The sequence below is a fragment of the Gobio gobio genome (assembly GCF_949357685.1).
Source record: "Gobio gobio genome assembly, chromosome: 15".
Taxonomy (NCBI): domain Eukaryota; kingdom Metazoa; phylum Chordata; class Actinopteri; order Cypriniformes; family Gobionidae; genus Gobio; species Gobio gobio.
The window spans coordinates 32,472,774-32,485,767 of record NC_137108.1 but is presented as its reverse complement, the minus strand read 5'-3'; the positions used below and the strand labels follow the sequence as shown (position 1 = coordinate 32,485,767).

Here is a 12,994-nt window from a genome sequence, read left to right as displayed (position 1 = left end):
TATGAAGATTGACAAGAATCAGGCTTGCAGCTTTGCTTCCATTCTTATTTAGTGCAGCATTTCAAGCATATTTGGAGAAAGTGCTGTCTTAAAAACTGTTTTTCAAATAAGGCTTATGCTTAGGTATGTACCTAAATGTTTTTAATAGTAGTTATTAATAGTGTTATTAATATTTATTTATATTTCTGCTCTGAGAATGCACCTAAGCCAAGGACTAATTTTTATGTCTGTGAAACCAGTCTGTAAAAGACAGCATTTCTGCAGATATCAGCATTACTGCATTAAAATTAACCCTAACTGTTCTCTGCAAAAATTAATTTTCTTAAAGTGATAGTTCACTCAAAATGAAAAAATTCTGTCATCATTTACTCATCCTCAAGTTGTCCCAAATCTTCCATGGAAGTCAATGGAGCCCATCAACTGTTTGGTTACCAAAATTCTTCAAAATATTGTGTTTGGCAGAAGAAAGAAATTCATCAAGTTTGGAACAACTTGAGGGGGAGTAAATGATGATACAATTTTTGGTTGAACTATCCCTTTGATAATGACCATTTAAAAAATATAAATAACCTTAAAAAAGACCACATGAGAACCGAAATTATAAGTTAATAGTTATCATAAGTTAATTTTGTTAAGGATGTTTAGGTATTTAGGTATATTTACAAGGTAAAGTTAAGACAATGATTTGATTCCTTAACCTCTTTCTGAATACCATTTAGACTAATAGTCACATATACCGGCTTTGTTTTATTCTTTAAAACCAGGAAAAACAGGAGTGGTTTTACTGGTGGGGTGGTGGGTGACACCCTGTGAACTAAGCCTTTGCTTCTTGTCGGAAATTTGATTAAATGCGGCAAAGACTGGGTGACCCACATGTCTGGGAGTGGAGATTTTTCATTTTTCTTTAATACTCATGTTTAATTTCATGATTGGCTAAAGCTCCAGGTGGCTGCTTAATGTCCAACAGATGGGCCCCTCCGCAAACCCAATTTTCCATTGCAGGCTGATGGCAATAAAAGGAGGGATTTTCACAGTTCCGCAGGCACCCCTCGCATTTCCACTCTCCCAGGGGCAGAGAGAGAGTGAGCAAGACCGCAATGTTATACTTTGTTTTTATTAAAGCATTTGATTGACAGCAAAGGAAGATTTTTCCAGTATTAAACGCTAGGCCCAATTGAATGGGACAAAGTACACCAAGTCTTGACTTTGAGCTACTGGGACTGGGTTTTACCACCTTTCTCTTTCTTCCCCTCTCTCTGTCTTTCAATCTCTTCCCTTTCTTTTTCTTTCTTTCTTTCTTTTTTTTAGTTAAGAAGCCAATGGCTCTGTGGTGAGCCACAGGGAGCTGACAGATTGGCCCTTAGGATCTCAAGGCTTCTTTTACAATCAAAACTTGTTAACTCACATTCTGAGCTGAGGATTTGAATGGGATGGAGAGAGAGAGAGGGGGGATGAGGTATAGAAGGAGAGAGGTGCCTTGGGGTGCATCAAAGCCTGGGTCTTGAGAACACATGTTTGGGCATAAAAGTGTGTGTATGGATTAGGAGTGCTGTAAAACCAAGAAGAACATATTCTCCTAAGGCCAGTCAAACGAGGAGAGAAGAGCAGCTGCAAAGTCCAACTCCCTCTGTCCTCACTGACCTTCACCATCACTGTCCTCATCCTCGTCCTCACTGTGATATCAGGGGTCAGAAGTCAAGACTGAGGTGCACACTAAAACCTGAGGGAAAGTTCTTGGATACTTGACGTAATGGATCTTGTTTTCTCATTTAACCTCTTTTTCCAACTTTGCTTGTAATATTTAACTGAAAAGAAACAAGTCATAGTCATTTTGAAAATACTTTGTTCTATTTTAAACTTTTTTTGTGGGGAAGAGGTACATGAAAAGCCATTTAAAAATAATACTAAAGGAGGAAGTGGAAGGCAGCTGAGGCAGAAGCTTGGGTGAAGCACAAGACTCTCATTGGGACTGTGGCACAGGGCAGGGCTGGACTCGGAAGTTCAAAACATACCCGTTGCAACACTGCCAGCCAGAAGGAAAGGTCAAGGCTAGTGCAAGTAGGGGTGCTTGCTTCATTGGAGGAAGAATGAGCAGGCAGGGTTGTAGCAATAAAGAAACAGGGTGCCTGGATGAAGTGGGAGCAGGCAATGGAGCGGAAGGTCACCTGGCAGGATATATGAAAATGGAACCCGTAGAGGATCAAGTTTTTGATTCAGGGGGTGTATGACGTCCTCCCTAGCCCAGCCAACCTGTTTATTTGGGCCAAGGTAGAAACTCCACCATGCCCCCTGTGTTCCAAGACTCTTGAACACATCTTGAGCAGCGGTTCCCTTGCTCTGGGCGATGGACGTTATCACTGGAGACACGACAAGTCCTCAAGACCATAGTTGAGGCAATCAGCAAGAAAATCAGCGAAAGCAGAAGTGCCAACACTACAGCCAGAATCATTGCATTCGTTAAGGAGGGAGAGCAGCCCATGAAGAAAAACAACCCTGTTGGCTTGCTCTACACAGCACAAGACTGGGTGATGACAGTTGACCTGGATTGGCAGCTGAAAATTCCAGCACACATCATCCAGTCTACGCTTAGGCCAGACAACATTTTGGTCTCGGAGTCTACGAAACGGCTTATCCTACTGGAGCTTACTGTGCCTTGCGAGGAGTGGATGGAAGAGGTGCAGGAGAGAAAGAGAGAGAAGTATGAGGGACTGCTGGAGGAAACCAGGTGCATGCCAGTGAAGGTGGATTGCCGAGGATTTGCAGGTCATTCCCTCACCAAGGCTTACGGAATGCTGGGAATAACTGGTGCAAGCTGGGGAAGAGCCATCAGCAACAGACGATGCAGAGCGGGCATCAATGCTACTTGGACACAGGCCGAGGCTTGATCAACCTCGGCCAGGTTGCCTAGAAGAGGGTGTCTGCTGAAATACCCAAAACACCCAATGACGCCAGGAAACAACTCTGATGTTGTGCCCAAGTTTGTGCATCAGAGGTTGTATAAATAGCTTAATTAAAATAGTAAAAGTTAAATTCATAAAGAAAATATTGATAGACAATGTTGGGCTAGTCAGAAATGAATTATTTAATTTAATAATTGATTATTTGATATAGATTTTTTTCTTAGTAATAAACAATCTATTACTATTGTTCAAAAGTTTGGGGTCTATCTTAAAAATGTTTTTGAAATATAAGTCTTATGCTTACTAAAGCTATATTTATTTGATTAAAAAAATTATTCTTGTGATGGAAAAGCTGAATTTTCAGAATGATTACTCTTTATTGTCTTTATTGTCACATGATCCTACAATCAATCTAATATGCTGATTTGATGCTCAAAAAACATTTATTATCAATGCTGTGCTGTGTAATATTTTTGTGGAAACCATGATGCATTTTTCAAGATTCTTCAAAGTAAAAAAAATATTTTGCTACAATGTACAAAGTCTTAATTATCCATTTTTATCAATTTAATGCCAATAAAAGTTTTTTTTTTATAAATGTTGGGAAAACAAAAAATACCACACTTAAAAATGTTTTGTATGTAAAGCAGTGGCGTTTTTTTTTTTGTTACTTTAAAGTGTTTATAATCGTCACTTTGGTGGCCATGTGTATATTTTGTATGTATATTTCTCAAATATGGAAACAATTATATTGATATTACTTGAGAGATCATTTAAATAAAGAAAGGCGGACGAAATCTTGCCACATTAGTCATGCTCTGCTGTTTTTGTGTAACCCTGCATTAAGAGAGCAAATTAGCAGGCCCTTTTCAACAAGAGCAGCTCAATATTAGGCTCTCCAGCAGGAAACATTTAGCTAAAAAACGGGTATAAGTGGACAGGATCGTGTTTTCTGACTTTAGAAATGTTGACACAGAGGGAGCTGGCAGAAACTCAAGTCACAGAAAAGGAGTTTTCTCTCTCCCACAGGTGTGTGTGTTGCAGATAGAGATTGCTGGAGCGCACCAGCCAGCCTCTTTGGACACCTGTCATTCCATCGTTGCTTTACTGCTTCCCGTCCTGTGGTATTCACAAGACTCCCTGCTGGATCTGTGAAAGCTTTACCAGAAGCCTGAGATATGGGTAGATGCATAAACACTCTGACAGAAAACAAAATAGATCTAATAGAAAAAAAGACAGCAGAATGGGAAAAAAAGAACATCTTTATGCACTTTAAATCCAATTGCTCGAACAAATACCGAACAGACAAAGTATTTTAATTGACACATATTGAGAAGTTTAACAGGATCCTTTGAATCTAACTGGCTTTTCATTTGGACCATAAAAAACACGGTGAATCCAAACCCATTACCAAAGGAATGAAACGGGGATATTCAAACCCTTTCCCTCCTAAGTATGCAGGTGCTGCTGGTTAGGATATTTAGGGCACGTTTTATTCCACTTCTAGAATTATTCAAGGTTTTGTATTGTACTTAGTATGAAATCATTCAGATCAGTTTTAGGTCATACACATTTTTCTAATTTTGGTGGAGTTCGTCGCAAGTGGAAAGTTTCTAATACTTTTCTGATGTCTTTAATTACAGGTCTGACTCTTTCTTTGACATCATGTCAATGACATCTTGTGTACAGGTCAGTGTTCATTACTTTTACAATTCTTTTAGGAGACACTTTTTTAATACAAAGATGCTTGTATTGCATTTCAGGTATAAATCTGACCAATTTGTGCATTGTCTGGCAAATCTTTTTTTGAAGCCTTGTCCCAAACAGTGTGTCCCTTTTTCGTACCGTTCAGCTTTCGATCGCTTAACCTTAGTTTTTGGACTTCGTTTTTGGACCAATTTCCATGCAGAAAATGGTATTAGTGGACCAGTTCTGTTGCCATGGAAACAAGTCTCTACAGTGCCGTCTCCAGCCACAGGGGATGATGAAGCGCTGTTGACGTTGGATAACAGAAGCAGATGGAGAGGGAAGGAGGGAGTTAAATGATCTGAGAGCACTAGACCGGTTACAGTTCACAGACTCTATATTGAGCTGAACAGAGGGATCCACTGAGTGTGGGAGACTTTACTGAGACGAGACCGAGAACAATGCTGACGGTCTAGGGATAGTGTCATTAGCACTACAGAAAATCACAGTTTTGACAAACGTGAAACATTCATTTAGTTGTCACTGATACAAATTTATAGTATAAGATGTTTTATACACTTTAGGATTAATTACCTTATAAAGTTTATAGAATATACAATTAAAGGTTTGGGGTCGAAAAAAATATATTTTTGAAAAAGGACTCTTATGCTCACCAAGGCTGCGTTTAAAAAAAACAAAAACTGTAATACTGTGAAATGCATTTTAAAATATAATTTATTCCTGTAATGGCAAATCTGAATTTTCAGCAGTGTCACATGATCCTAATATTTCTTATCATCAATGTTATCAAAGTTGTGCTGCTTAAATTTTGTAGAAACTTTTCAGGATATTTGATAATTAGAAAGAACAGCATTTATTTTAAATAAATATATAGTAACATTATAAATGTCTTTACTGTAACTTTAAAGGGTTAGTTAACCCAAAAATGAAAATTACTCCATGATTTACTCACCTCAAGCCATAGGTGTGTATATGACATTCTACACTGTAAAAAAAAAAAATATTTACAAAGTAAGTTACCTGGTTGCCTTAACATTTTGAGTTAATTGAAATCACCCTTTATTCAAATATTATTCAATTATTTTGTAAGCATATTGCGTAATTGTGTATTTTATTTGTAATTATGCAGTGAAAGAATGCAAATTATGCTATTTTCATGATTTATCACAACATTTTTATTTATTTGTGTGGTTCAGATACAATAATATTTTGAGTTTCTATTTATTAAACCAATTTCCTTCATTGTATTAACTCAAATTTTTAATTTCAATGAACTAAAAATTTTAAGGCAACCAGGTTACTTTTTTTTAAAAGTTAAACCAACAATATTTTTTTTACAGTGTACAAGTTCTTTTCAACTCTTTATATTAAAGTTTACATTCAACTGACTTAGAATTTTGAGTTGAATCTTGTATAACTTAAATTAAAAAGTTGAAATTGCTTAACTTATTTTGATTTTGAGTTAAATTAACTTAAAAAGATATGTTGTCATAACTTATTGATCCTATAATTTTTTACAGTGTACTTTCAGACGAATAAAATCAGAGTTATATTAAAAAATGTCCTGGCTCTTCCAAGCTTTATAATGGCAGTGAATGTTGCTCTGTTTTTGAAGTCCATAAAAGTTAATCTATATCCATCATAATATGGTGCTCCACATGGTTAATAAAGGCCTTCTGAAAGCTTTGTGTAAGGAAAATATCCATTTTTAAAATTCCATGTAAAATTTCTAACTTCCGGCGGAACGGGTTCTGTATTCAACTTACGGAAAAAGTGTAATGCCTCGCGCAGTTCAAAATGCTTATGTTACGTCTGACGACATTGCACACCAGTTACACTCGTCAGACGTAACATAAGCATTTTGAACTGCGTGAGGCGTTACACTTCTTTATAAAGCTTGGAAGAGCCAGGACATTTTTTATAATAACTCTGATTGTGTTCTGTCATATACACCTAGGATGGCTTGAGGGTGAGTAAATCATGGGCTAATTTTCATTTTTGGGTGAACAAAACCTTTAATGAATTTAATGCATCCTTTCTTCATGAAAGTGTTATTTCAAAAAATAAATAAAAATCTTAAAAACAACTTTTGAATGTAGTGTAGGCTACTTAGAAAAGTCTCATTGGCACAATTTACCCCATATACCACTGAAGCACCAAAATTGGTTCTATATGGCACCAAAAATGGTTCTTGGCTCGTAATCATAGGGGAACCTTTTTAAGTGCTATATAGCACCAAATTTGGTGCTTCAGCGGTTCTTCAGAGGTTCTTCAGCGGTTCTTTGACTAAGGTGCTATATATAGCACCACTAACTGCACCTCTAACATTTACAGAACATGTTAAGATATGGTGCTATATAGCACCAAAAGTAGTTCCTCTATGATTACGACGAAGAACCATTTTTGGTGCCATATAGAACCTTTTTTTTTTTTAGAGTGTAGTGTGACAGCTTGGCCCGTAAAAATATATACAAATTATCTCTCACTTCAGATACTGTAAGTCTGCAAAGATGCTGTTGGCTTTGAAAGTTTAGCTTGTCATGATCAGTCTGATATGAATTGCTCAGAGGACTGTTGTGAGGTGATACTCAGTCTCGGTTGGTTTTAATGCTTCATTTGTTAATCAATTTCTGCAATTTAAATGCTGTTCATATTGACGGATGCATTATCTGAGCTTTACAGCATTGCCTATTTATTCAAATGGTCTTTCACAGCTAATATGATTAAAACGGTAATTTAACAGTAAATGGTGAATAGATGGAAATAGAAATTAAATTAAAACCTAATAGATAAAGGCTTGAGTTTATAGGTTTAAATCCGCAGGTGTGGGCCTTTGAAAGAATCAATCACTGGGCGCTTCAATTTCCTGTGTTTAATAAATAATAATAAATACAGCAGCTTCAGTAGCCTGAAGGTTAAAGGCTTAGGGTTGTTGATGAGAAATTCAGTGCAATTAATCGTGATCTTTTAATTGTCTTTGGAAGGGCAAGGTAATGCTGATGACCCAGGACAGACATTTACTAAGACCGTTGGACTTCAGGGGGTGTCCCAGACCGTGTGCAGGTGCAGGTGTGTGTATATGTGAATGTTTGTGAGAGTTTGTGGTTAGAGGTAAAGTAGAGGACACTGTCTGCCAGCAGCAATCTACCTGCAAATCTCATCTAGACTACAGAACCAGACATATACTAGCTCCCGGTCATGTTCATCTTTCAATCTCTTTCTCTCTGTTACTCCTCCAGGCCTCTCACAATCTGTCTGATTTCATTTAAGCTCTCACGCTCAATATTTTGCAGCCCTGACATATACATACTTTGGTTTAAACAATGTTTTTAATGTTTAATTGGCATAAATAAATAATAATTACAACAATTATGTTACAGGTTTTAAAAACTCCTTGACATTGATGTTTGCTCGTACTGTAGGAATGTGTTGATAGCAGAAAAGCCTTGTTTTTTTTACATCAGCATATGTATAAAGTTCAGTGTAGTGCATACAAAATATATACACCATAGACAAAACCAGCAAGTTCCTCTTTTCTTTTGTGTGTGGACAAATCATCTTCATAGGTTTAGTCAACAGAATTTTGTCCCCATAATGTTTGTATAAAAGTATATCACCTCTGTATAAAACACAAAATTAAAGAGGCTAGGATTAAATTCACATAGTTTTTGGCTTCTAAATATGGAAATGCAGAAAGGCAGTGTAGCTGTCCGTTATAACGCCGTCCACCAGGAAGTTAAGCAGTGTTGCGTTTAATTAAACATTATTTACAGCAAATTTACACTAAATGTGCAGTTCGCTCAGGCGCAGTTCTTCAGACAGATGTGATGGGAACGCTCTTTTACTCTCTCTTCTCCTCATCATTAACTCCTTAATGCAGTTTTTCTTTCTCTGTCTTTGTTCTGAAAGAAAATAAAACAAAGTGATGAGAGAATGACTAGCTTGTAGGTTAAAGGGTCTTTATACATCTTGTACATCCATTCATTTTACAGACACATACAAACAATTATCTCATTAGATTTTTAAACACATTAGGACACTGATGAGCAGTTGAACTCTGACCGCCATTACCAACAGGTCTGAACCGTAATCAGGACCATCTCAAAGATAGATCTCATTTAAGGAATCCGATCGCTTCGGAGTGTTGGGGGGTTTTGCCATAACGTCATCTTTAGGCACAGGTCACTGATCCACCTGGTCCATATTAATCAGTAGGCAATGCTGGGTGTGCGCGTGTGTGTGTGTGCCATTGCATTGGGACTTGTTTGTGGCATGTATGTGTGGTGCTTGGTGCCTTCATTATGTGAATATTTAGAAATCTGCTCACTCAGTAGTCCAAGTATAGAAATGGTAAGTATAGAAATAATGAATTTTGTTTTCAATAATAATTTATTTTCTCCTGGGGGAAATTACATTGTTGCGTAAACATTTAATTAAATTTACTTGCCTAAAATTAAAAAATATATGTGTGTGTGTGTGTGTGTGTGTGTGTGTGTGTGTGTGTGTGTGTGTGTGTGTGTGTGTGTGTGTGTGTGTGTGTGTGTGTGTGTGTGTGTGTGTGTGTGTATGACCCTGGTCCCAAAACCAGTCATAAGGGTCTTTTTTTTAAAATTGAGATTTATACATCATCTGAAAGCTGAATAATTAAGCTTTCCATTGATGTATTTTTTTTGTCAGGATAGGACAATATTTGGCCGAATCTGGAATCTGAGGGTGCAAAAAATCTAAATATTGAGAAAATGAGAAAATCGCCAATAAAGTCCTTAGCAATGCATATTACTGCTAATACATTTTTTATATATTTACAATAGGAAATTTACAAAATATCTTCATGGAACATGATCTACTAAATATGCAAAGGATTTTTGGCATAAAGGAAAAATCGATAACTTTGACTCATACAATGTATTGTTGGCTATTGCCTCAAATATACCCGTGCGACTTATGACTGGTTTTGTGGTTCAGGGTCATATTTGTAAGTGGCTTAACATATTGAGCTTTTAAGCAACAAAACAAAACAAAAAATATATATATATATTTCTCAGTTTGTGTGGATTACACCATTTGAATAATTTTAATAATATGAATGATAATGCTAGTTATACAGCTGTTAGTTGCAGTTTTTGAACAAGCAGGGTTTCACAATTCTCTCTCTTTTTTATGGTACCTATATAAGTTGTAAATATAACAAATATTATTGGAATATTAGAAGAAAATACTTTTTTAGTCTTTCTACTTCAACATTTCTCGTTTAATGAAATGTTGCTTGCCATTTCTTTGTAATTATTTTCAAAATTTCCAAGTGAAAACTGCATTAAGTTTTCTGTTTTGGTGTTTATGACGGGGCACTTGAGCCTTACCTATGGGACTGTAGGTGTACATATGGGGAAAATTCTTTTAACAAAAGAGTGAAATGAATCTTAAATTTAACTCATAACAGAAAAATAAGTGCTTTCAGCTGATAAAACAAAGTCTTTTTAAAGTTTGGCGTTTAACACTGACAGATTGCAAGTTTGAGTTCATTAGCCCTTATTAATTGGTTGCAGCCGATGAAGTTTTTATTAATAAATAAATAATCCTCTATGGCCCATCAAATACGACCATATTATTTCAGTAACAGCATATGAAATTCTAGATGAAAGGATGAATCTAGAGTGTTTTCATTAAACTGTGGTGTTTAAAGAGTCTGTTCAGGATTAGACCTCGTAATGATAATGAGGGTGTTGAAGGCTTTGGTGGAACTCAGGACATACATGAACTGCGCAGGAAGACGTTCAGTTTGTCAGGGGAATAGACCAGATGTTTCTAGTGCACTGCACAAACACAGCAGACGCATAGCAGCCTGTGCAGAGTGTGTTCATGTCGTTTTTGTGTACCTCTCTATGAAAGTTTTGTCTAGAGCCAAATGAATCATTTGTTTTCATTACAGTGGGTCACGTAAACACTTTAGTTTAGAATGCGCTAAATGTTCATTCATGTGGTTGAAGTCAGACCAAGCATATTAAGGGTTTTTGGCAAAATGATCTGCATTTATGATCTGATGAAATCAAGACATTTTGCTAATGTAAGCTCAAAAAGCTATGCATAAATATCGGCGTATCTGTCAATTGCACACTCAGAACATTTCATTGTATCAGTCACTATAACGTGATAAATGGCACTTTAAAGAGATAGTTCACCCAAAAATGAACACTCTGTCATCATATACTCTCCCTCATGTCGTTCCAAACTTGACTTTCTTTTCCATGACTTTCTTTTGTAGAAGATGATGTTTAGAGTTTTTTGTCCATACAATAAAATTCAGGGTCCAATGTTGTTTGGACAAAAACAAATGAAATATTCTTCAAAATGTCTGTTTCACAGAAGAAAGTCATACAGGTTTGGAGTGATATGAGGGAGTAAATTATTTACTATCCCTTTCTATCGCAGGTAAATTTCTGAATGGCGTGAATGAATAACAATGCACTGACCTCTAACCTGGAACCTGCCACAAAATAATAACTTATTATTAAACACCAAATGTTCTGTACTCTAGCCTCTAACTAACCGCTTAGACATTTTGTATGGTTATTCTGGTGCAACTTCACAAAATCAACAAGGTGCATGGATAAGAACACTTGAAATGCTTTTTTATTTCTGCAGAGACTGCAAATAGAGGAAACTCATCCATTTTGACAGCTACATTCTATCATGCTACTCACCAGCCTTCTCTGGTTACTGAGGCAGAAGGTGCAGATCTGTCTGGGCTGTGAGTTTTCTGAGTCCGGGCTGGGTGTCGAGCTCTTAGAGAGGTTGTGGTGGTGATGAAACAAGGCTCCAGGGCTCCTGAGACAGGGCTGACCGTCTCCACACTCTTCTCCAACCAGCAAGACGTTCCCCAGGTGCGAGATGTAGCTGGAGGCCAACCGCAATGTCTCAATCTTAGACAGCTTCCTGTCGGCCGGTTCGGTGGGTATCAGTGTCCTCAGAGCGGTGAACGCCGTGTTCACACTGTTTGTGCGATCCCGCTCTCTGGCATTCGCCGTGTTCCGCTGCCTTACCTCAACGATCTGTGGACGGATCTCGGTAGGAACCGCTACTGGTCGGCAGCTATACCTCTTTTTGGGAGCACCCAACTTAAATGCCCCATAGTTGTGGCTGGCCATACGGAAGGACTTGTCTTCAGATCCAGAACCCTCGCTGCCGTTGTCATCATCCTCAGAATGCATGCTGATCTCAGAGCACAAGAAATGACCTGGGGTTGGTCGCACCATCGCAAAAGACATGCTCAGCACCTTACAGGACCCCTGAACGTTGCTTTTTAACCTCACACCAGAGGGCAGAATGCTTCTTGTCTACAAAAACAGAAGAATGAACTCCCTGTTTCTAATCGTACACACCAGCACCAGGACACACTATGGTGTCGTTTGAGTCCAAGCTCCTGTAACCAGTTTTGCTTGAGGGATCCAACCAATCCAGCGATGCTTGACTGAGTCACTTCTGACTCACTCATTCATAAGAAATGCTCTTCTCTCCACTGTCATCAGTTATTTTGGCTAACAGCATGCCAAGCCGCCTCCCAGACTCTGTATGTTTGCGCATGTGTGTGTGTGTGTGTGAATGGGTTTGTGAGCTCCAGATCCTTCAGTTCCACGTGTGATTTCGGCTGAGCGTTTCCTTATGCCTTGGATTTATAGTCAGGGGGTGTGGCTGGGGTTCGCTCTCGCTTCAACCACCCTAGATGTGAAATCCAGTGAGCAAGTGGGAGGAATGAGAGAAAACGGGACCTTTCTCTCTCTCTCTCTCTCTCTCTCTCTCTCTCTCTCTCTCTTTCTCCTCTTTCTCCTCCTGTCTCTTTCACTCCACATTAGTATAAAAAAAACAAAAAAACGTGACCCTGAAGTGCTTCCACAGAAGATTAATCAGTGTGATAGATTGGTTCATTTCTTTCAGTGTATTACATTTTTTAGTCCTTTCACTCTGAATTTTCAATTCAGTCCATTAACTCTCCTTTTTTAGTCTACGCTCTCTCACTCTTTGTCAAAAACAGGAATCGTCAGGGCCAGATGCTCATGAATCAATCCAATCTGAACCTAAATACAGCGTTCAGTCTGTGGACGTTAGCCCAGATCGTTTTGCCTTTGGCACCACAGTCACAGGAGGCCTGACAAATGATTGCACAGTTGCTGAGGGGTAATATCACAGGATATTATTGCAACATTCATAATAATAGTAATAATCTTCATCATTCATAATATTGGTTCTTGCGCATGGAGATTGTCCACTAGCAACTAGTGCTGATTAAACAGGAAGTGCCCTGGGCTGGGGAGAGTTTTCACTGTAAGCACATAATGATGCTTATAATGGTTGAGTGGAGGCGATAGGTGGATTGGTTGTTTGAAAAGCTG

General features: G+C 37.9%; 1 protein-coding gene across 1 annotated transcript; it reads right to left on the bottom strand.

The window, feature by feature from the left end:
* Nucleotides 1–7,920: 7,920 nt before the first annotated feature.
* Nucleotides 7,921–12,250, bottom strand: scxb (scleraxis bHLH transcription factor b). Its single transcript, XM_079836854.1, has 2 exons — nt 11,309–12,250; nt 7,921–8,509 (listed from the first exon to the last, which is right to left on the bottom strand). The coding sequence occupies exons 1-2, from the start codon at nt 11,870–11,872 to the stop codon at nt 8,471–8,473; spliced, it is 603 nt and encodes a 200-aa protein (XP_079692980.1). The 5' UTR covers nt 11,873–12,250; the 3' UTR covers nt 7,921–8,470.
* Nucleotides 12,251–12,994: the final 744 nt, after the last annotated feature.

Coding starts and splice junctions, on each gene's coding strand:
- scxb (XM_079836854.1), bottom strand. CDS start 11,872: ATGTCTTTTGCGATGGTGCGACCAACCCCAGGTCATTTCTTGTGCTCT. Junction 8,510..11,308: donor TCAGTAACCAGAGAAGGCTG/GTGAGTAGCATG, acceptor ATTTTCTTTCAG/AACAAAGACAGAGAAAGAAA.